The 24212-nt window shown below is 42.4% G+C and overlaps 1 protein-coding gene across 2 annotated transcripts in view; it reads right to left on the reverse strand.

The window, feature by feature from the left end:
• Nucleotides 1-24212, reverse strand: part of GRAMD4 (GRAM domain containing 4) — an 84918-nt gene that overhangs the window by 31906 nt on the left and 28800 nt on the right. For both annotated transcript variants that reach the window (XM_055711518.1, XM_055711517.1), the window contains exons 3-4: nucleotides 17834-17954; nucleotides 2857-2977 (exon numbers count right to left, since the gene is read on the reverse strand). In XM_055711518.1, coding sequence (XP_055567493.1) covers nucleotides 2857-2977; nucleotides 17834-17954 — 242 coding nt within the window. The remainder of the gene's footprint in view (nucleotides 1-2856; nucleotides 2978-17833; nucleotides 17955-24212) is intronic.

Raw genomic sequence — 24212 nt, forward strand, 5'->3', positions numbered from 1 at the left:
CCTGCTAGAGATTCGCTGTTGTCCACAATCCAACAAGGCACAGATGGTGAAACTAATGTTGATATACAAAGACCTTTGAACTATTTTCTCTGTAAAACGCGTGCACTCACAAGCTGCAGTGGGCCATATCAGACCCTGGACCATCCTCGTTACTCTAAAATAGGGCAGGATGATGGGTACCTTCCTGCAGAGGAAGATAACTCCTCATCCTTCTACAGGACTACCAGCAATGACAGGACCACTCTGCCCCTTCCCTGTGCAAGACCTAGAGCCTAAGCATACTTGCTCTTGGGAAAATGCCTAAAGTTCAATGCCAGAGCTGAGGAGTAGCATGTGGAATTTGTATCTCAAGCAACTTCCTTCAAGGCAGTCAGTCACGAGCAAGAAGGTATCCTGAAGCATCACTTTTATCTACCAACAGTAGAAAAAAAATCCTTATTCTTTGTATTGCTGTTATTGAGTGAACAGATACTCTCAGCACGGGGATGGGTCCGAGTCTGTCCCCTTCCACTATGCCCAGCAGCCCACTCAACCAGGCAACACCAGTCCAGACACAAAATGGAAGTTATACATGCACACAGCCAGGCCAACCAGCACAGGCAATGAAAATGCACTCCCGTGTCTCAGCTGTAAGAGCAGCAGTAAAATGTCATCAAAAACCCCACGAGATCAGAGCAGTCCACCTTCCCAGGGCATGGTCACAGGGCTGGCTTGGGAACAAGACTCTTCCATGAGGACCTTGCAGAGCCCCTTCTAAGCATGCAACTTGGCAGCTCAGGTCAAGTCTGCACGTGGACCGATCTTGCATGGAACCAGTGATTTTGAAAAACCATCAGTGTGAAACATTAGCTAAAAAAACCCCACCATACTGGGTACCAAGGATAAGAGGGAAGGCCTAACGCATCTTCTGTCTAAAGCCTTGGTGACCTCACACTCTGAATACCGCATGAACTCAGCCTCTTCATCTTAAGACGGAACAGTTAAAGAACAGCAAATGAATTGATGAAAGGGATGGAGTAATCTTAAGGAGACACTGGAAAAGCTGGAACCCTTAAATTTGGACAGGAGAAGAGTAAGAGAGGAAAAGGACTGATCAAGGGTGGCAAACAAGCTGAATGCTGAAAAGTTATTCACCAGATCTCACAATTCCGTAACTACGGGGCACTTCTTCAAACCACTAAGAATCTCTTAAAAAAGAAAGAAAAGAAATGGCTTCTTTAGAGTCAAGAGTGGACTTCTGTGATATATTGCCTCCACAGCTTCCAGTGCTAGATAGCTCCAGCACTGTCAAGGGGGGAGTTAAATAAATTCATGGATAACACATCCGCAAACAGATACGGAGGTGAAAAGGTAACAATGTACCTCCTGATACGCCTAAAAACAGGTGTTTGTGGATGCTTATGAGGAGCAGGTTGAAGGAACTGGGGTTGTTCAGCCTGGAGAAAAGGGGAGACCTTATCGTTCTCTACAACTCCCTGAAAGGAGGCTGTAGCAAGGAGGGTATCAGTCTTCTCCCAAGGAGCAAGCAATAGGACAAGAGGAAACGGCCTCAGGTTGCTCCAGGGGAGGTTTAGATTGGATACTACAAAACATTGCTTCCCTGAAAGGGCTGTCAGGCACTGGAACAGGCTGCCCAGGGACGTGGTTGAGTCACCGTCCCTGCAGGTATTTGAAAGATCTGTAGATGTGGTGCTTAGGGGCATGGTTTAATGATGGACTTGGCAGTGCTGGGTTAACGGTTGGGCCTGATGATCCTAAAGGCCTTTTCCAACCTAAATGATTCTATGATTGTATAGGAGTAGGAGGTCAACAGGCCACAGAAAGCAACTAGGTTCATGCTTCCTATAAAAGGCTCCTACTTCCACTGCCACAGAATACCAGTTGATGCAGCCTGCTGGCCTGACCAGAAAGGCATCTTTACACTCAGGATGAGTATGGAAGGAAGCAGTAGGCCAGGAATAGTTTGTATGGCATTGGGAAACCTCATGTCCAAGCACAAAGTTTTGCCTGTTTGTTCTTACTTGTCACCTCTAAGTAACTGGCAGTGCTTATCACACACAATTACAAACTTTTCCTGCACTATCTCCTGATGACAGCAGTTGATGGTGATCCACAGATCCTACTGCTCAGCCAAGCAATCTTAGCTACGGCTGAGGAAGATGACACAGGCAGCTACATATGCAAGTCGTCTGGATGAACAAGCAGCTGCTGTGGTCTTAAGATCTAAAGTCCATGCAGCTAGGCACACTAAGGAGAGACAACATCAAATGTGATGCTTTGCATCATCAAGGTGGGTGTTCTCAAGGCTGAAAGGACTTAGGGGTATGGGGAGGCATGTTTCCATTTTTCATTGCAGTGGCAAGGAAGGCTCAAACGCCAGCCACTCCCACACATTTCAGGTTGCACTGTGGTACTGGGATGTCCTTGCTGCTGCTAGAACAAGAATAACAAGGACAGGGCAGTCTGGACATGACACAGGTTTTGAAGAGGCAAAACACATGCAATGGCATGGCAAAGGCTCTGATGTTCAGTAGCACACAATGCATGCTGATAGCTCCAGGTATGTGAGATCCCAGAGGGAGGCCATCAGAAAAGGTGAAATGAAGAGTATTGCAATTAGAGAAGTGCCAAGACACTTCTGCAGCTAGGGCAGTATGTGTGGTCAAGTAACTCGGGTGTACACGGGTGTGCAAGATGTACTTCTACAGGAAAACATAGACAGCTTCTCTCTCTGTGAGCTACTGATTTATTTTAAGACAGCCCAGGCTGGAAACAGATGCTTTCACCAGAATGTCTCAGAGACAGACAAGAGATATCGAGTGGCTTTCAGCCTTACAGTGAAGATATTTCTCTTACCTTGCTTTAAGTACTTCATTGACTTTTTGTTCTAGTTCTAATCTCCTCTGCCGCTCCTTTTCTAGCTCCTGCCTTAACGTTTCAGCATTTGTTTCTTCTCTCAGCTTCCTGAGCTCCTCCTCTGTTAATTAAAGGAGAAAAAGATTTAGTTACCCTGAAGTATTTCTATAAGAAAATTAAAATCTAATTATGACAGATTAGGTGCATGGGGGTTTATCTGTGCTATACCAAATACGTTCACCAGAAAAAACAAGCAGTCAAGGGCCAGAAAAACTTCATAAAAAAGCACACAGCTCTATCACGTACAAAGTGTTCAGTTACAACTGTTAAAGCAAGGAGAAAACAACTTCAAATTTTTCTTTTCAAGATGCAACGTATCAAAAGTAAGCCCTTGGCACAAGTTACCTTTATCTAAATACAACATGACATACATCTCATTCACCAAAGAAATAAGCAGCAGCAAAGGTTGTCTATTGCTAAATCCAATGGTCATAACAATAAATAATAAAAAAAAAAGTATCTGTTTTCTTCCCCGATGTCCATGAATAGGAAAAAACCAAAACCATATCCTCACGTAAAGTTATAGCCTCCATCCATCAATTTCAATTTTTATATAAGTCAGCTGGCCCCATTAGTATCATACAGTTTTAAGAAGGGGTTGTGAGATGAGGAATTAGGTCTAGATTTTTACCCTTTTCTGAGGTTACAGCGTGCCCTACTAACTTCCATGTAATAATTTACATACAAATATACATACACACATATATTTACTTACACAAGCACACATACACACTCTCTCAACTTTTTCCATGAGAAGTTAGTATCAACTACGTATAAGGCTTTTTTGTGGCTAATTAACCTTGCTTTGTTGTCACTGGCAATATCCTTGTTCTTGACCTTATTTTACTGTAGAGCTACAATGGGGTCACTATCACTGATCACTTTTCCCAGACAGGAATACAAGAGACATGACAAAAAGAAGACTGAGAATGTTGTGGGGGTTCTGTTGTCTGGTTATTTTTTTAAATGAAAGCATTACATTTTGGTCTCTTGCCTAATTTTTAGGCTCAATCTCAATAATAAATAGTAGAACAGCAAGTGTGTTTCAAGCTTGCAGGAAGCCAGAACAGAAAACACTTGCTAATTCTACTATCAACACGGACACAGGGGTTCAGGTCTTGTGTCATTTAACAAGATTCCTATATTATGTTATACCCTACAGCAACCTCTTCTGTCTCTTTTCAGATGTTGCCCTGTAAATCACTGATACTCAAGATAATTTTGGTATCTGAGCCTCTCTGACTTCAATCATTATGCATCTCGAGAAGGTCTGAAGCCCTTGTGCAAATGTTCAGAGGAACTGAAAAACTCTCCCTCCTCTGCAGGAGGCCCTTGTGCAGTATCTCTGATCATTTTATCTGCTATGCAAGTTAGGTGGTGGTAGATTATCTGTATTCCTGGAGCACTAAGAGGTTTAGAGCACTGAATGAGGAGACACAGGAGAAAGATACATGAATTGAGAAGACAACATGATGGCTTCCACCATGAGGCTAGAGGTTGAACTCCACCACGCAGAAAGGAGTGCTGTCATCTCCCCACTGATGCTTTGTTAGTGACAATGGAAAGAAGAGTTGGAGCACTGAAACCAAGTTATCCTCCAGCAACTAAAACTGAAATTTATTCCCGAGGGTAGGGTTGGGGACTTTTACTGTTACAGCAGGTATTGTCTCTCCTGTAAATAAACGGAAAGATACGGACATAAGGGCATACATATACATGGAGCTGTTCCCAATTACGTGTCCACAAGGAATTTTAAATCCAACAAGAAAACTAAGTTTATAATTAGCTCACCCTACTTTCAAGGGTTTGCCTGGTTACAGAACAAGAGCACGCACCAAGCTGAGCGGAAACATCTGTTGCACTTCAGATGCACTGGAGCTTGTGCAATACCGTGAAGATATCACAAAGAGTTCCAAAGCTTGATAGGGATGTTATTTACTCAAGAACATTAATGGAAAAAATTTCTTCATTAGGCACTTTTTCTTTTTTAAGGGAGGAAGTGACTATGCGTTATGCGTACATAAGAAAACCACAAGTCGTATAAATTAACCTCAATGCCCTTGAAAATGTACTGAGATCTTCCAGCTCCCTTAATTCCAGTTGTTCTGATTGCACTACATCTTACTCTACTAAAAACAAAAACCCCAGAAACTTGACCACTAGAAGGACAAGCAGTGCCAGAGATGCTTTATGGAAAGAGGCAGAGTTAAAGGGCACAAAATGAGGCAGAACTATAAAACGAAACTGAAAAAAACAGCATCCCATCATTAAGGATGTCACAGCTTCACATTTCATAGCATTTCCTAACTTTCACATCCACGACTGCAGTTCAAATCCACCCCACTGTGACTGCTCTGGCCCCTCCAACTCTTTAAAGTAGTATTTGTTGCTGCTTTGGCAGCAGTCTGGTCTGTGGTCTGGCATTGCAAAAAACCCCAAAACCAACAGCAACAAAACCAACACTCTTTTTGTTAATTAAACACACTAAAGTTTGCTAGGTAACCGAAACCATGTGAGGGCTGAGGGGTGGGGGTGGGGGGGAGGGGAGGTGGAGTGGGGGCAGGGCACATGTAGAGCTCTTTCTTGCTCTCTTCCTGACAAAACCTACGATTTGGCCACGCTGAACTGAACTTTCAGAGTATACTTCTCTGGCCGTGAGGGGTCCTCCTGCAGAATGAGTGAAGTTGGCTACAAAAAGCAGAGGTCACAGACCCCTGAAAAGAACCTGTAAGAACATTTCACCATGGTATCTATCTGCTGAGCTTTACAGATGAGTATCCTCCTTGACGATGGGAATGGAGTGCTCCTTGGACTTCATCTTCAGACAATAAAAATTTAGACATCCTCCCCCCTGCACACACACACACAAAAGGGTAAAACATAAAAGGTCAAGCTTCAGCTCCAAGACTAATCAGCTTCCATAATTTCCCTCCCAGGCATATCAACCACAGCTCCCGACCTCCTGCTGGGCAAGAAACATTAAAATATTACAAGAGGCCAAGTGCACATCTTAACTGGACATGCAGGTGATGTGAGCAGCCATAAAGCTCATCTGGTTAGAAGGGGGAAATTACTAACAGAAAATGTCTGTGGAAATATTGACAGAGAAAATGCCTTACAGCCTGGGAAGTGGGCCTGGGAAGAAGCAGCATCCTTGAGAAGTGCAGCTGGCCTCTTTAAAGTATACAGCTGGGTACCTACCTAGAAACCAGAGACATCCTGAGATACCATTGATAAGCACAAAAACAAGAAACTGTAACAGCAACTTATCATCTGAAAAGGTGAAAAATAGCCTGGAAAAAGGGGAAAACATTCTGAGAAAGTAAGATTTCATAACTGCCATTGGCTGTTCTATCTCCAAGAACAGGAAAACTGTCTGGAAAAACAAAAATTGGCCAGACAGAACAGAAAACATCTATTTGCTATTCCAGGTAAAAAACAGAAACTAACAGCACCTATCAGCTGCTGAAGTGGTGGTGTCATACACCTCCTCATTTCCCTATGATACAAGAACGACTTAATTTTTATCCAAAATGAAGCTTCTCTCTCTGACAACTTTCTGTGCTGCATGCACTTCTCTCTTCCTAAACAGGCTGAACTCTCCGCACAAACTTTCTAAAAGATCTTGGATCCCCGCTGGGGAGGGTTTGGTTTGTCCTCCCACTTCTGGGATAGTTGGGTCCCCCTCTGGGATCAGTTTGTCCTCTCCTCTGGGACACTTTGGCCCATTCTGAGATCTGTCCAATAAGCTTGATAGTGGTATTATTCTAAACATACGCATATGTGCACATACGTAATCTATCACAAATTACATCTGCTACTACATTATTGATGGTTGCGTCACTAGTGATAAGTTTGTAGCAACCTGTAATAGCATACACCTACTTGGTTGCTGCCACTGGTTTATAACAGCTTTTTTTGGATACACACACACACACATGTATATAATTTTTTCACTTGTATATATATTCACTTTATCAATCGTAAGTATAGTTGCTAGTGGTGTTTTTTGTGGTATTTGTGGCAGTCCGTAATAAAGCAGAGAAACTTAAGAGGGAAAAGACTCAGTGTCCTTGTGTATTACTGAATTCTACCAACCCACAGTCACAATCTCTATATACCTGCAGGCTGGGTAACCCCTTAGGTTGTGACCCTGAAAAAAATGCTTTAAAATCTCTCTAGCAAAGTCAGCTTGTGTAGAAAAGCAGGAAAATATCTGGATGCTATTGCATTTTTTAAAATGAACTTTAGAAGTCTGTAAGACAAGGCAACAACAGCATTTCAGCTACATTAACCTGTATATTACTGCACCGTAAGCCCTAGGAGATTTGACCCCATAGGAAAGACCACCATCAGCAATGCATCTCACACATTTCCAAAAAAATTCATCCACTTCAGGTTTTCTACATCTTTTTATTCTCTGTTAGGTGTAACACAACTGTCACACCTGAAACTCTATAAAGATTTGACCACTGAAATTCAAAGATTGAACATTTCAAAAAGTTTGGCTGGTATCATGTAATTGCTAAAAGACAAGCTACCGAGTGTTTCACTGCATCATCGTATGACACCAGCCACTAAAGCAGCTGAAAAATTTCAGTTTTCTCCTCTGAGAAAGCTTGTAAGAAATGTTTTGATAAAAAGCTCTGGAATACTGAAGTATTTAGTTCAGGTGAGACTGAGGAGAATCTGAGTAGTATTTAGAAAAGAAGGATGATGGTAAGGCGCGGCAGCAGGTTGGATTTCTAATTCAGTACCGCATGTGCAGTAAAGCGGATGTCCCCCTTAATGCGGGGATTGGAGGTGGATTAGGGAGTCTCCTAGGAGCCGTTTTACATAATAGCATTCCTTCACAGGCCCACAGGTATGTTGCAAAATCCACCTCTGGGACAAAGTGATCAAAAATTTCTTTCAGAGCATAGCTACAGATTGCAGACCACTGTTTCTAGCTACCAAACCAGTTTAGCATCAAATCTAAGGAGACCAAGTTAAAAACTAGAAATGCCAAAAAGCATTCCCGTCATATTTACACGGGGAAACACCAGTACTTAACAAGACAGAAATAACCCTTCCACGTCTATATTGATTATGGCAAATCTCCCTGCAATCCTTCAAACATCACCAGAGTTCAAGTATGTTGTTTAATTGGTTCTAAACACACTAAATCCCAACCACACACCATCAAACTGGATCTCGCCAGCCATGCTGACTGAACCAGACACGGGGATTTTTCTCCAGCACAGACAACTTCTTGTCTTGCCAGACTCCCACCTTCTACAGAAAGCTAGTATTTTAACTTTGTCCCAAGTAAACCAACTATATCACATTACTAACAAAATATTAAAGAGTCTGGAAAAACGTCTATTTTCATCATCACAGGCATTGAAGAGCTTTTAGTCTTTATCTTAAACACCAGCAGCAAATGGCAGCGCTGTGAAAGACATGGAACAGCCCACCACTTTTGATAAAGCAAAAACAACGCTGACTAACAGGCAGTGATGGAGGAAGGACCCACAACAGAAATCCCTAACCTGTTTTTTTCCTGTTTACAATTACTTTGTAATTCATACACTCCTCTGGAGACAAGTTCACAATTCATGGCTACAACTGGATACAGCTTTTGTGTCCTATTTGTTACCTGTTATTCTTCTAACCTCCTTCCCCAGGGCTTATGTCCTTTCCACCACTGACCTGAGAACCACGGAGACTGCCGAAGACTTACCACAACTCTATGTAAAAGACTTCAGATAAGACATTAGTCTTTGATCCCAGACACTGCAAGATATTCTACTTCTTTGCACACCAGATGCTTGCGTAAGACGAGGCCTTGCCTAAGCCATCACTTTAGCAGCTCCACTTCATTAGCTGTCCTTTCTTCTTTAACTCACTTCTTCATGTCTTCTTTCATGTTTGGACTTCTACACTTCACTTGGGGAGCATGAAGCTCACCTGCTTAGGAAGACTACTCAGTGTTTTAAGAAGGAAGAACCTAAACACCCCTCTTCTGAAGCCCCAAACTCCAGGCTGACTGTCTAACCCTTCCTTTGTCTTGTGTGCTTGGGTGGTCACTTCCAAAACAGACACCAGCCTTCTTGTTCTTCACAGCTCTTCCAGAGCTGAATGATGGCCTGGAGAATCATGTCAGCAGATGGAGAGCAGCAACAGTGGGCAGAGGGTGGGGGATGCAGCCCTACTGTGGCATTACCTGATCACAATTTTAGAAATTCCTTCCTACCGTAAAAAATACCAGATCTATTACCATTCAGTACAACACTGTAAACTGACCACATTTTAAGCGGAAGTTCTCCACACTGTTTTTTTCTGGACATTGTCCTCATATTCTTTGCTGGAAAAGCAGGAATCTATATTATTTTGACAACGTCCAGCAACCCTTTCACACCAACAGACTGCAGCCAACCTGTGTTCCTATCCTGTATTATTATTTTTGTATGGCTTTTAATTCAGAAAAGCCATGAGTGAACCTGGTGAGGCATAATGGTGAGTTTCAGCATCACTGACCCCTCTTTTGCCAAGTGCTTCTTCAAAATTCATTCTGGTAACTATATTTTATGTTATATTTGTATTATAGATAAATAACTGTACGTATACTGATATATATATCTAAAATATAATGTATATATTATTATATTTATATTGTACCATTTAGTTATTAAAAAAAGTAGTAAAGGTCCTGTTAAACTGAAGGCAGAAGCTCTCAGACTGCCTAATTCAGAGGTGGTTCTTTATGACAGCTCAGACACAAAGGTGAGAACAATTTATTTTTGTTCCTCTTTATCTTGCCACAGGTATTTTGCAAAACAACACTGAGATGGCGAAGTGCCATATACAAACATTTAGCAGCTACATCAAGTGAGGCGAAAGAGTTACTGAGCCCAGCATCCCATCTGGCCATGGTCAGGAAGAGGTACTCTCCCACCAGCACGAGGAGGAGGACTTGCGGGAGTACCCTCTGAACCACCACCTACTTGCACTGCAGGGACCTGTCAGGCATGCTGCACAGTGCTAAGGAGTGGAATGGCAGCCGATGTTACAGCACCACAGAGAATACTACACAAAAACTATTCCCAACACATTACAATTACAGCTTCCCCTTTCTAAGAGCACAGTCTAAGGTATCAGTGAAACCATTAGCTACTTCGAAGGAACAGAGCCATCTACAAGTCCTGATTCACGTCCAGAACCTCTAGCAGTTGGTGTCATACTGAAATTCCCCACAGCATGAGTGAATTTGTCATATTTTTTTGCATCATGCAACAATTTAATTTATTCACTGGTGAGAAGTTCTAGGTAAGCAAAGAAACCCCTGTACGGAAGAAGGAAAATCCAGACTGAGTGCAAACAAACCCAACAAACCACCCCAAATCCAACACCTCACATGATCTACTGGTACACAGGGATCAAAATGCATTGTCCACACATTCAGCTACACAATTAATCCGGAATTCTGAATTCTCATTCCTCCTTTCTCAAAAACTTCTTTTCATATTGTTCCAGAAGACTCATCCTGAACTACTTTATCTTCAGTGCATCTTTGCTCAGCTACACTGTGTAAAAGAAAATAATGCAAAGAAAATAATGCAAAAAACATAAAAAGGTTTTTTTGTTGGTTTTTTGTTGGTTTTTTTTTTTAACTCAACCAGTCTATGGATGGGAACAAAACGTAAGGCATCCAAATGCTAATCAGATTGGGGGGGGGCGGGGGGGATGACACAAAAACAAACCCCAAAAAAGTCAGCAAAAGAGGAAAACTGAAGGAAGAACTATTTGGGGTTTCTTTTGTGCATTTGAGAACACCTTGCTTTGTCAATGTAATGGTTTTCCCTTGTGGTCAGGCCTCTTGCTTGTTTACAATTGTCTTTCATATAAGAAAAAAAAATGAAAAAAGATTTTTCTAAAAGGAATTTTTGTGTCATAAAAAGCCAAAAAATCAGACAGAAACTTTAAAGATGAGCTATATTTATTGAGTGCGTATGTTTTCCTCCTCCCTACCCCATTTTATATAGGCATTTTGGTCAAGTGGAGAAACGAACGTTAAATATAAAACCCACATTATCACTATAACCTTTCTCCTGCTCAGTATGGTTTACCTGCACACGCCAAAACAAAGAAGTGACCTGCCATATTCTGAAAGAGTCACGACAATTTGCCATAAAAGAAACTTAACACAGGTTTGGCAGTTAAACAATTCCTCTTTTTGCTTTTTTTGTTGTTGTTGTTTTGTTACCATCATTCCGTTGTGCCTCTCTTTGCTTCTTCAAAGGCAGAGCTCCTGCTCCAGTACTTACAATAAGCATAGCTTCAGAGGACCAGTTTTTGAGTCTCTTTGCATACACCTACAGAGTGGGGAGCAGCGTGGGCTCTCTCCACACTGATAGAAAATAAGCCGACTCTGATCCAGAAGCAGTGGAGGGAAGGCTGAGTTTGAACCATCATCCTGCCTCTCCATGCAATTAATGTTCCCCTGGCGCTATTTTTCTTCACCTCAATAAGCAGTCTTGGGTGAAGTGTGCTTTTATTTCATGTAATGAGGGAGACTGACTTACAAAGCACATCATATTTGACACAGTCTTCTTCCTCTGTGCAAAATGGTGTAGCGTCCTCTCACTATTCCTGTTATGTCCCACTTCAGGCAGCTGAGGTTAGAATTAAGATGTCATTACTATGGTAATGTACAAAACAGTTATGCTAACAACCAACTAGTAACTTTATATTTACATATAGTGTTTTCAGTAGAACTTTATTGTGTTATAACAGACACAGGATCTTTTCCCCTTCACTACGGAAGGATTTTAAAGTAAGCTTCCTGAAAATATGCAAAGTATCATAAAAATCAATAGCTTACTGAGATAGATACCCTTCTCAAAACATCAAGTGGGAAGTTTTCTATTGCTAGATACACTTTTGTCAGCTTAAAAATCATGAAAAGTACTGCTGCTCTATGAATTTTTCAGAAATTCCAGAGACTAAAAATGCCAGAAGAGTTGCAGAATCCATCTAAAATGAAGGGAGCTGCAAAAAATGTGTCGTTATTGCAGGAACTGTTTTCACTCTCTGGTTTTGGCAGAAGTGAAACAGGCTATAAGCATTGAAATAACGTCTGGCTTGGGAATAGCAGGAGGCTCTTCCACGGCTTTTGTGTAACTAAGCCAAGCAGGGAAGGGCACGTTCCACATGGGGCTCCCAAAATCTCCAGCCCAGTTACACAAAAGGGACAGTCACAGCAGTGCTGACCACTGCCCTGCCTGAGCTTTCACACTGACTCTGCAATTCATAAAGCCAAGCCGGGCGTGCAAAAAAGGCAGAAGGCAGAGCACACCCCACGTACATGATGCAATGCATGGGTGGCACCTCTTGGAGCTGGCGGAGGAGCTAAAACAATACATCTCAGTGCTGCACTTTGGTTAATCAGTCCCATGAAAAGGTGGTGTGACAGCATGTGATCCTCCCAGGTTGGGGCCTCCAGTGTTCTGGCATCTTCATGCCACCACCATTTACATGCTTTGTCCCATGATGAAGGCAGACTGCACAAGCTGGGCCCAGAACATGGACCAGCCCAGGACTCCAACCTGCTGCTGCACTGGGCTGGAGTCGCGTCCTTTCCCTCTTCCCTGGTCTCAAGAACCTCGTGCTCTCAGAAGCCAAGCTAGAAGTGAGCAAGGGCATAACCTGTCTCCTCCACCAGTCAGAGTAGAGTCCTCACAGATGAGAAATGGAGGTCTGAATCCTCCTTAGTCTGTACTGAGGTCTCTTAAGCCCCAGACAAGTGCCTGAACCTGCTCGCAATTGCCTCTTCCAACTTTCTAGGAAAATGAAGCCAGAGTTTTGGAGCATTTTTTGCCCAGGAAGGCTAGACATGAACTCAATACACATGGTGCATCATGTGAACATCTCTGGGTATAAGCAAAACCGCTCCTACACCTCTCAAGAAACTTTCCATAGTATCTGAGAAATCTCCCAGTCAGAATTCACACCTAGAAAAACTTTAAAACCCTGTCAGTACTAGTACAAAGCAAGCAGGAGTGGCTCTGGTGAACAGACAGCTCTGCAGCAAAGCCTGGACTCACATCTTTTTACTGCCAGGAAAACATTCAAGAAGACTCCCCACCAGTCACCATACATAAACCACAGCCCTCATCAGAGGAACTCCACAAGCTCAAGGGACACATGCAGATCTCCCAGGGACACTGTAAGCACTCGTGATTGCAGGATTTTAAGATGAATGAAAGGAGGCTTAGGGGGAAGTGTAAAGGGTGTGAGAAACCCAGAGTAAGCTCTACTGCCACAGCAGTCTCAGTGCTCACCAGCACCAGCATACTTTATTTAGGAGCCCATGCTGCAGCATCCTTGGCCAGTAAGGAATGGCTACCATGGCCCACAGATGGTATTTGGGTGCCTTAAATATACTCAGCAGCCACTTAGTGTCTTATCGGGGACTTCATCTGCTACGTAAATCAGCTCTTTATTCTGCTTCAACATTTCTGAACCAAAGGTGACTATAGGCTGCCAGGTCAGTAAAAAGACAGCAAAACCAGTGCAGTGAATCAGTGAATCTATTCCTTCACCCTCTTCTAGCTCTACTACTGCAGCAGGTGTTTGACCTTCACGTCAGGAAAAATTACACCAAGGATGTTCTGAAACAGTTGGTAATTGGACTCCGATGCAGCTTCATTGTATGCAACAAATTGACTATTACTGTGGCTGTTCGAAGAGGTATCAGCATTTCTGAACAGGACAGGACTTTGTAGCACACATTTTTTGCTGGTCACAACCACCACCATTTGCCTCTAAGGTTTGCCACTTTCTAACATCCCACATCTGCCCAAGGACCACACGTGGTTTTCTAGAGCTCTGTTTTTATGAGGTCGGTATTCTGCTAGGTCACTTCTTACAAAGAGTCATGAGGTCATTTATACCAAAAAGTGGAAGCCAGGGAAAACACTGTGGAATTAGTTATATAAATGGTTTAAAAAGGCACATGAGAATGAAGAGTGTGCAGGAGTAGAAGCTTCAATGGGAAAGAAGCATAATCCCGTCTTCTTTTGTAATGCTGGTATAAAAATCATAACTGAAACTAGCAGTTTTGTAAGTCCCTAGACTCTTGCCACAGCCTGCTGTACAGAGTGGAATGCAAAATCCTTCTGGGAGAGGTCTGTATTTCCTCATGTGGCGTTTCTTCAATTTACCAGTTCATGACTAACCCTCTTCTCTAACAGTCACCTGTTTTGTTTACTCTTAGCTGCTGCTACCATCATCTCCTTCCCTGAGCTGCTATAATTAGTATTGCAAGAGGCTTGAACTTCCTTGAATGAGAACTACCTAATACTTCATGTAAACCACAGGGTGCACGTGTGCTTACAAAACACTTTGTAGCGCCAGAACCAGAGTGCTGGCATCTGCAGAATTGCCCTCCCATAAGCAGGAGAAATAACAGGAAGAAAAGCAGAACGTTTACCTCAGTGAGGTGCAAACTCAGAAAGATACTGCCTATTGTTTTGCCTTTCAAATGCAAAAGCAGCAAGCATGCTTTTATTTCTTGTTTAGATACAACTAGGTTTTGAAATGGAAGCACTAACCTTACTTATCTACTTACTTAACTACTAACCTTAGCTTATCAACCTAGCTGCCCCAGTCCAGCAGTTGCCTTCCCAGCCTGAGCCCTCAGCTAGCACCAAGGCAGTGTTCACACGTTTTAAAACCAAGGCTAAGTAATACACAAAGTCCTTGAGACATGGACGATTCTGGTGGCGAGAGCTTCAAGACAAAGCCTTTTCCAACCACTCACATTTGGAGGTCCAGCAGACCAAGCTCTTTGCACTCTTCGTTCAGCAGCCGTTCAAACCTTGTTCTGCAGGAACCCACTTGATCGCACAGTCACACCAGACCCAACGCACACGTTTTCAGCATTCCTGTCATAAGGCTCAGAAGGAGCCATTAGATCACAGAGATTAAGACCATTCCTGCATAGGCAGGAAAAGCAGCTTTAGCCCTTTTGCTGGAAGAGTCAGATGATCCCCCTCCTTGCTTAAGATGTCATTATCCAGGATTCCTTCCTCTGTGTGCCTCATCCTCCCGTCAGTCTGCAGCTTAAACCCCTCGCACTTCCAGTCACATTTTATTTGCATTTACAGCTATGCAACACACTAAGCAATTCCTCTCCGCCGTCGCTTCTCTAGATGTTTAGATTATCTCTGCTAAGGAAGAGATTCATCTGGCATCTTAGATGAGGATATTTTCCCTTTACAGACAACTGCTGGCCTCTAGTAACTATTTGCTCCGAATTTCCTCTGCAGCTCGTAGAGGTTACAGTTAGGGTTGGGATGTGTTTCACTGAAAATACTACTCGGCCAAACTGCGTATTTTACCTGTGCCTGCTAATGGCTGAATGGAGTTTAAAGACTAGCAGTTCACTCTTCCTTCAGCCAAGCACCTGTAACTACAGACCCACACAACACAAGTCAGTAGATGTGTACATTATACATAATGTATAGCTGGGAGGACACCTCTCCTCTTTAAACCTCCTGGCTAGTAACACACCAATACAAGTGAGAGGTATAGAAGAGGCAAAAATAAACTCAGGGTCAGGCTGATGATTAGAAACTCAACACATTAAAAAGAAAATCCGTGGAACTTTAAATATTTCCCCTACGTACTAGCAGTTGCTTTGATTTTGGCACACCTCGCTGGAGAGAATGGAGTAAAAGGAAGTGGCAAAAGGTTTATGTAAAAGTACAATTATAGCAAGGTGTCCTTAAGGAATTCCATAATTTAAAATAGTATGCAAATACAGCTGAGTGACTAGCCTCCTTAAAAAACACCTGCTGCAGCAATAGGATGTAAAAAAAAAAAAAAAAAAAAAAAAAAATTATCAGTCTTTCTTCCAAGGGCAATTTAAAGTAAACAAACTGCACCTTTCAAGAATGTTTTTCGGCTCACCATCAGTTCACTTTTGGGAAGAAAATAAATAACAAAGCATTTCTAGTATTAAAAAAAAAAAAAAGAAAACATTAACTCAGAGGAAGAAAATAGAAGAATGCAGGAACCACACCCAAAAACTGAGCTCCTACATTAATCCAACTGACAGATAGCTACATAATTCAGCCCAAAATTTTTAATGGGGTGTAGGGGAATAAGGGATAAGCTTTACTGCACTTATTTCTCTAACAGTTTCTTATTCTTTTGTTTTCATGTACAGAGTTACAACTAGCTTGTCAGGACAACTCCATAACTGCAGCTACAGCAAACCTCAGGCTTTGGTGATGAGCTCTTGACCTAGCGGTCAGGGCTGGAGATGCCCAGGACTGACTCATGTCACCCAGCTGAACTACCCCATTGAACCTCCAACCATCTGCTCAAAGTTTACATGAAAGGGTGAGTCTCATTACCCGTTACCTTGGAATTTGCTACAAAGGTCTGTGCAAAGGAGAAAGTTTCAGCTAAGAATAGTAACATAGTTGACCTGAAGGTTTTCCAACTACAGCAAGAACCTGAAGACTAAAAATATTCACCAATATTTACAAAAATGTGTGCTCCACGTAGTTATTGTAAGCATATACTAAGGACTGAGAATGGATTCACCAGCCACAGAAGTGTTTGGGAACCGTATCATATTTTTATAGCTAAAAGTATGTCCTATTTCAAATCAGAAATCAGTTCCTCGAAGTCCTGCTGTTTCTGTTACACATCAGATGACATCAGGAAATCACAAATGTACCATCTAGTTTAAAAAACAACTGCATAACAGGAGCTTAAGCAATAAGTCTTTGGGGATGGAAGGAGTACGTGGTAACTCTGGACTGCACTGCTAAATAAGAATTCAGATAAATCACTGAAACCAACAAGGCAAGTTATAGAGCTTTCAGCTCTGGCTTGATATTCCACTCATGATACCTCTTCCAGATTATCAGTGGAAGTTGATAGCAGCTTGCTATGAATTCTTGCCCTGTCTCTTTTATCAAGCCTCCCTCTCATACACATGAGGGAAAAATATCAAAGAAATATTGTCAAATGATAAACAAGTCACAGAAAATTAATTCCAAATCCCTAGGAATACACTGAAGATAATAACCTAGAAATTGAATAGACTCCATAGCCTTGTTACCTCTACCCCTTAGAAAGTATCTGACAAGCTTCCAATATATAAGAACAACCCTCATATTCAGAAGTTCAAAAATAATCTATTAAAATGACCATTTTGGGAAGCTACTGAGCAAGAAGTCTCATTGATTTATTACAGAGATGACTACTTTATCAAGTTAAAGGAATGCTTGCCTTCCATTTTTCTGGCTTTAATCATCCTGTCTTACAAGTCCGCAGTTCAGAACTGCTGAGATAAAAACCCAAAGATCTTACGGGTATCTCTAGCCATGAATGACAATCTTCTCTGGTATACACACACACACACACATATACATATGCATAAACCCAAACAAGTAACACTTGAAATTTTTATTTCTTACACCACTTACTAGTAATTTATATACTGTTAAGAGAAGTGTTTTAAGACTGACTTGTTGAAACAGCTGCCAAGGAAATGCATTGGTCACCCTTCAGAAATCTCTTCTTATGATTACTACTAGACAACAACACACCTATTGCAACCGTATGAAAGGCTGAGTTAATTGTAAGTTAACCTGCAGATGTCAACATCAAGACTTCAACTAAGCAGCTTCTGTCATGTAGCGAAGTATGTTGTGACGAATGCAATGGGGAAAAAATATCCAAGTGACCCAGAAACCCTGTGAATGCTTTCAGGTTCCTCCTAGGGAAGCATCAGCCCACACGCTATCCACAGATCAGCACACCTCAAAATTCTGATGCCAGCTTTTGCAGTTTAGAGAAGCCTTATTTCAGCAGCCTTAAGCCATTCCTTTCCACAGAGCATTAATGTTATACTTACGTAAAAAGTGTTTTTCCAGTAAGGCTATTTCCAGGTGACCTTTAATCTCATTCAGTCTGTCAGACTCCGTTCTGTTAAAATCCTGGACTCCTGAAGCCATGATGACGGTCCCTGGACCAGCCTATAAGAAAGGCAAAACACACTCACAGCTCAGAGGCACATTTTTTGGGGGGAGTCATTTAAATACATCACCTGACTTCTGGGCAGTAAAGAACCCATGTGAGAAACATGCAAGTATCAACAACTCTGCATGCCTCTTATTCAGCATTAAATTACCAAAACAAATGAGTGAAAGCTAATCAAACAGCATCTCTCCCATGTGGGTTTACAGAACGCACTTCTGGAAACCTCAGGGAGTTACAGAAAAGAAAGATATTTCCCCCTCCTTACCAGTTGTGCTGCATCATCATTTAGCCCTTCTTCTGCTGATTTAAAAGGTGTATTTATACCATCCCTCTCCTCTTCCCATTAAATGAATGGTCAATGCAACACACTTTACATATAAAACTGTGAGGCTAGCAAAAGTAATACTTTTCTAGATATTTACTAAATCATTAAAAAACATATATTGTATATTTTAATATCCATTCATGTAACGTGTAATTCTGAAGACAACTCTCTACAAGGAAGGGGTCCCCCACTCCCTCACCTCCAGTACTGCCCAGTTACTGCTGAAGGATGGTGCCCAGAAGCTCCTCCTGGCAGACCAGGAGAAGAGGGAGTAAGGAGACTGTGTGTCTTGACAGATTTACCAGCATCCCTTGAACGAACTCAGAACTGGAAACACTGCAGAATGCAGGAATTAAAGAGCAATTTGATTAGTTAGGAAAAGCAGTGACAACCACCACCTCCACAAAGTGAGCACAGAAAAACCCCAAGCCCACACAGCAGAAGGCAGGTGATGCTATCTTTCTCTCATAAAGCAGGCGTTTTCAGACAGCAGGGGAAAGGGTGGGTGAGGGCATCTCTTGGGTAATGGTTGTTCAGGCACTGCGCGCTGTCCCCAGCCGGTACAAAAAGACTGTCGACAAGAATTACAGGAGCTTCTCCAACAGCTTAAACTCAAAATCAAAGCGCTAGATTACAGAAGCCTACATCTAAGAAATGATCTCAAGACAAAAGGGGATTTATTTACCTCTCTTATGCATTCCCCTATCCCTCATTTGAGCCCTGAAAACATACAGGAATTGTATTGCTTTCAAAAGTCAGCTTGCATACATTTAACCATGACAGCTTAGATCATATATATACATGAACTCGACTAATTTACAGGAGTGTTAATTAAAAAAACCTTTTTTTATGCTTTAGGAAAGAACTGCCGAGAGCTCTCTGACAGCAAAGTACTTTCACTGTTGGGAATATTTTACACTTTTAAGATAAAACAGTGTGGAGACACCTATTAAGCATCTGTTTCCTTGCTTGAGCTGAACAGATGCTGAATTTAAGCCTCAGAATTTTTCTATACAGGCAAATTAGCAAGCACTCTGTAGGCATTTACTGCACAGCATTTACCTGGCACCAACTCCCCACCTGGGCTTGCTCGATACAGTGCCAAGCAGAGATGCCTTCTCCAGTCCTAAATGCAGTGCACACCCACACAGCACTCTGCCAAGGCTGCTGGCCCCAAGGAGGAGCAGAAGCCGTTAGCTTTGCAGCAGCCCTCTGCTGCTTCCTATTTTGGAGCCGGCACAAACCGTGCCACAGCAGAGACTGACAGACCCCAGGGCAGTCCCCACACCGGGAACTGCAGCACAGCGTCCTCCTCCCTGTGCTCCACATTTCCCATCCACACCTGTCTTTAGCCAGAGAGGTGCAGTAAGACATGCCATTTACAACCACTCCAGCCACGGCTGAAGAGTAACAGCTTCCCCTTTTCAGAAGAGCATGGCACGGCAACTCACCTGTGTTGATTTCTTACCTATACAGCTGGGTCATATATATTTTAGGCTGCAAGATTTAGTGTTATCACTTGCCAAACACTTGGGAGAGCCCCAAGGAGGATGGTGTGCATGAAGTCAAACAGCAGTACCCTTACACCACACTCCACAGGCAGGCACAAGGAAAGTGTTACTGAAATCCAGATTGCTGCCCAAGCATTAAAGCATGGCTCTCTACATTGTATAATCCACATCTGATACAATGGGACCATCTTTGCTCCCAGTACACAGGAATTCGTATGAAGCTGTCTAAAGAAACAGTGCCACTGCTTAAAAATGAATGAATAAATAAATAAATAAAACCACGTACAGGTCAAAGAGCAAGATGCTGTGCTCATCAGGAATGCGCCCAGGCTCTGAGCATCAGCCCACTGCTTAGACAGCAGCTGGATCCTGCCCAGCCAGTCTCCGGTCCCCAACCCCATGCACTGCGGCAAGGACACAAGCAAAAGGCTGAGGAGAGGGAGAAGAAAGGAGCTAGCAAATACCTGAGAATGAAAACTTGAATATGCTTACTGAAGATACTCAAGATATTTCATTCAGAGACAACCTACACTTCAGAAATCCATCTAGAGAACCAGCTCCACTTTTGCTTCTTCAGAGATGTTAAGTCATTAATTAAAGCCCGGGATACCTTGACTGTGCCTCTCAGGGTGAAGGAAAAAGCAAGAGGTGCGTAGCACTGGGGACAGTGATACGAGTTACCAGGACTCATTCTGACAGTTTCCAAATGTGTATATCTGCGAAGGCATTGGACCCAAGAAGTCTGACATCAGTTGATGTGTTAGATATCAGGAGGTACACCATTAAACTAACAAAAAAAAAAAATTTACAATGACTTCCTAAGTTAGAAAAAAAAAAAGAAGAAAAAAAATATCCAGTAAGGTAAAACATAAGGGTGCTTGCTAAGAACACTAGGAGCAAGATCATGTAATTATTGTTTAATAATAAAATGGCTTAACCATAGTAGTAAGACACACAGTGATACAAGTTTGGTGGAAAATAAAGCACCCAATTTCCAAAATTAGTGACACCATGACATATTAATGAATACGATCCATTATTGTATTCATTACAATTCAATGACATACAATTACATACAACTCAACAGAAAACTTGGCATGCCCAGGACAGTGATAAGGGAGACATCTAAGCAGATGATTCTTTTGTCCTGGAAGTTTTTTCCCCACACCAACAAACCTTGCTCTGTCAAGAGGTGTTAACAGGCTAAAAAGGTAAGAAATAAGGTCTATACATTTGCCGGAGGTCAGCTGTTCGCCTCTGATTTCAAAAAGTACCTCTGTCTGAAGTTAGCATACCTGATTCAACTCTCAAGTTAACAAAAATTGTGTTGTGTTAGTTGGGTAAAAGTTTCTCCTTTTTGCTGCCTCTGTAGGCTAGTGCTGGGACTCAGCTGGATTAAACTACACTGTACTGTACAGATGTCCTTTCTTCTTCTGACTCACAGTAAAAGCCTTGAAGGCTTCCACAGATTTCTGCTTTTCCTTCTGCCTCTCTCCAACATTATTTCACACAGGAGCCCTCTTAAAATGTTGGCAATCACTATTACTTAGTGAAGACTACACACAAGGCTTGGCACTGTCTAGGAAACCAGCAAAATGCAGAGTTGAGCGCAGAGGCAGAGGGGTTAAAGGAAGAATTCTGTCTAAAGACAGACTGCCTCTAATCCACTATCAGAGTTCAGAGTTGCTGCTTCAAGCCACATCCAGCTCCAGATCTGAGAAACCACATGTCCCCACAAATGTCTCTTTCAAGCCACCTGCACCTCCGGCTTTTACTGACAGCACCTCCCAACCTGGGAGTTCTCTGACTTCCCTTCCCAAACCCCCATCATCCTGCAAGCCCTGGGATTTTGTTCTGTGCACCGAGTGCCAACACCACTGTCACCGCACAGCCACAGAAAAGGTCTAAAGTCACTTCTTAACCGAGCAGATGTGGATCTGTCCTCTCCGCACAGCTTCAGCATCACACAGAAACATAACTGGCCAACTCTCTCCTGTTATTCTACCTGCAGGACATCCTACGTGGGCGACTTTTCTCTAGGAATACCTAACAAAATGCTGGTCTAATTTCCAAGTTTGTCATTAACTTAGAGAGAAGCAGTTCACAAACACAGAGGACGATGAGCAACAAGAACACGGCATGGCAAACCCAAGGGTATAACCATCCACCCAAGTCACTCCTCAGGGCCTGACAGCGGCCAGTTCACGACACAGAAGAGGTAGTTTAAAATACAAAACTTTAACTTGCATTCATCTGAGCACCAAAAAAAAAAAGTCTTCACTAATACAACAAACTACAGAGCTTGTCTAGAGAGGTTGTACCCTCTCGAGTTTCTCAACTGATACTTCATGTGCATTTTCTTACTTCAAATTACAAAAGGGTTCCCTGTGGCTGTTGCATTTACCTGCTGTAAGGAAAGGGAAAACCCAACCGTGCTGCTCAAGAACAAAAGCATCTGCATGAATAGTTAATCCTTAGTAGCTATTCTTGGAAGCATACGCGTGTCGGCAAGGTCCTAAAACACAGCTGCATTTTACATAAATTTTAAAAAAAATCTAGTGTTAGCCAGGTTTAGAGACTTTAATATCTTAACTAATGTTTGCATCCCACTTTGTACCTTCCAAACATCACGCTTTATACCTTCTAATCACTGTAAATGAGGTGACTGATACAGAAGCATTTAAGGTTTTAATTGACATGTTTCAGGAAAAGCCGAACTGTACTGGCACAGCAATTAAAATAATGTTTTCTGTACCACAATAATTCAGATTTAATCCTAGCACACTGGCACGGAACTTGCATATGTAGACTGCTTTCAGTACAATATGCCAGGTACGAGAGCACTTCGACTCGCAATTTTCACTGCCAGGTCAGTGCAGAACCTCCCTGGGTTTAGACACAAATTTGTTCTTTCCCCCCCTTTGCCAAAGGGGACATGATCCTCCTCTGCACTGAGTTCATTCATATGCCTGTACACTGTACTGAACGTTTTGTCCCCTTTTATAAAAACGGAACACTTGTCACATTAAGAGTACATAAATTCATCTACAGCACAAAAGGACAAGACATAAGTTAACAAGAGGTAAATCAAACCAGAACCAGCAAATACAAGGACAGGCTGTGATTTTCAGGCCACAGTCTCCCTCAGTGAACATTTGCATCTCAGCAGATCAAATTGCCAGAGCAATGTTTTCAACCTTTTTTAGGTGCAGAATCATCATCTAGCCAGAAGAAATCCATGTTGTATCTACAGAATAGGAAACCACGATGGCACCGAATAAAGGGGACTTTAATTACTGAGCAAGCAACACGACCTGAATTTCCAATGTCTCAACAAGACAAATGCTAATACATTCATTATTAGGAAGCAGGAACGGACCATGTTACCCCCCTCTACCTATTTCACAACGGTGATGTTTTTACAAAACATCATACAGTGCAGAAATAACAGTGCTGCATACAGCGCTGAATCTCTTTGCTTTGACAAAAAAAGCAACCAAACACCTATGGTAAAGAGGGAAGGGAGGAAGAAATCTGGGAAGTCATGCAGGAACCAAAAGAGATGCTTCGCAAAGGGTTAATTTGTTAACCAACACGGCTGTTTTGGCTATGGTCTGATCACAGCCTCCAGGTACCCACAGAGACCTCAGACATACCTGGTAGTCAGAGCACATAAATGAGAGGGGGAAAAGTACCCCCATGAGCAAACAGCCAGCCTGTAAACTGAGACCAAAGTAGTTCAGATTAAGAATAAGACACATTTGAACAAAACTCTCAGAAACCACCAAGGAGAATTCAAAGGAGAACAACAAATCCTTCCAATCCCAGGGCCCTCCTACCAGGAGCTAGCTGTGTGCTTTACCCAATATGAGTTAGGATGTTTATTTTTCAACTAAATAGGTAGAGCTCACAGTTCTAAGATAAAAAAATATCAAATGACCTCATCTGCCCACCCCTTCTGTCCTTCTGCGGGGCATAAATTTTGCACATGCTACTTCAGTAGACGTGAAGTGTTGGGACTAAGCCCCACTGCTGTATCTGTGGCGGGGGACTGAATGTTCACTTGTTGGAGGTGTGCAACAGAGGATGCTCCTCTTTGCAGATGGTCAGGGGTCTGCAATCACAAGCTTTTACAACAAGGCTTTTTACTCTGAAACCTCCATTTGTGGCAAGTTTTTGCATACGCTTGTCAAGTTCAGACACATGCATAAAGCAGAGGCACCTAATGTGCGCATTTCTAAGTGCACTATGTGCCCCTGAGGCACAGTACAGAAGGGCCTTTCATTCATGTGACTGTGCTGTACTGTTCTTCTAATAGACTGAGATCTATCTTTAATGGCTCTGTAATGATTTAATACACCAGACTGAGAAAAAAAGTAAAAAAAAAAAAAAAAAAGGGGGTGGGGGGGTGGGGAGGC

Source organism: Falco cherrug, chromosome 5 (assembly GCF_023634085.1).
Source record: "Falco cherrug isolate bFalChe1 chromosome 5, bFalChe1.pri, whole genome shotgun sequence".
NCBI lineage: Eukaryota > Metazoa > Chordata > Aves > Falconiformes > Falconidae > Falco > Falco cherrug.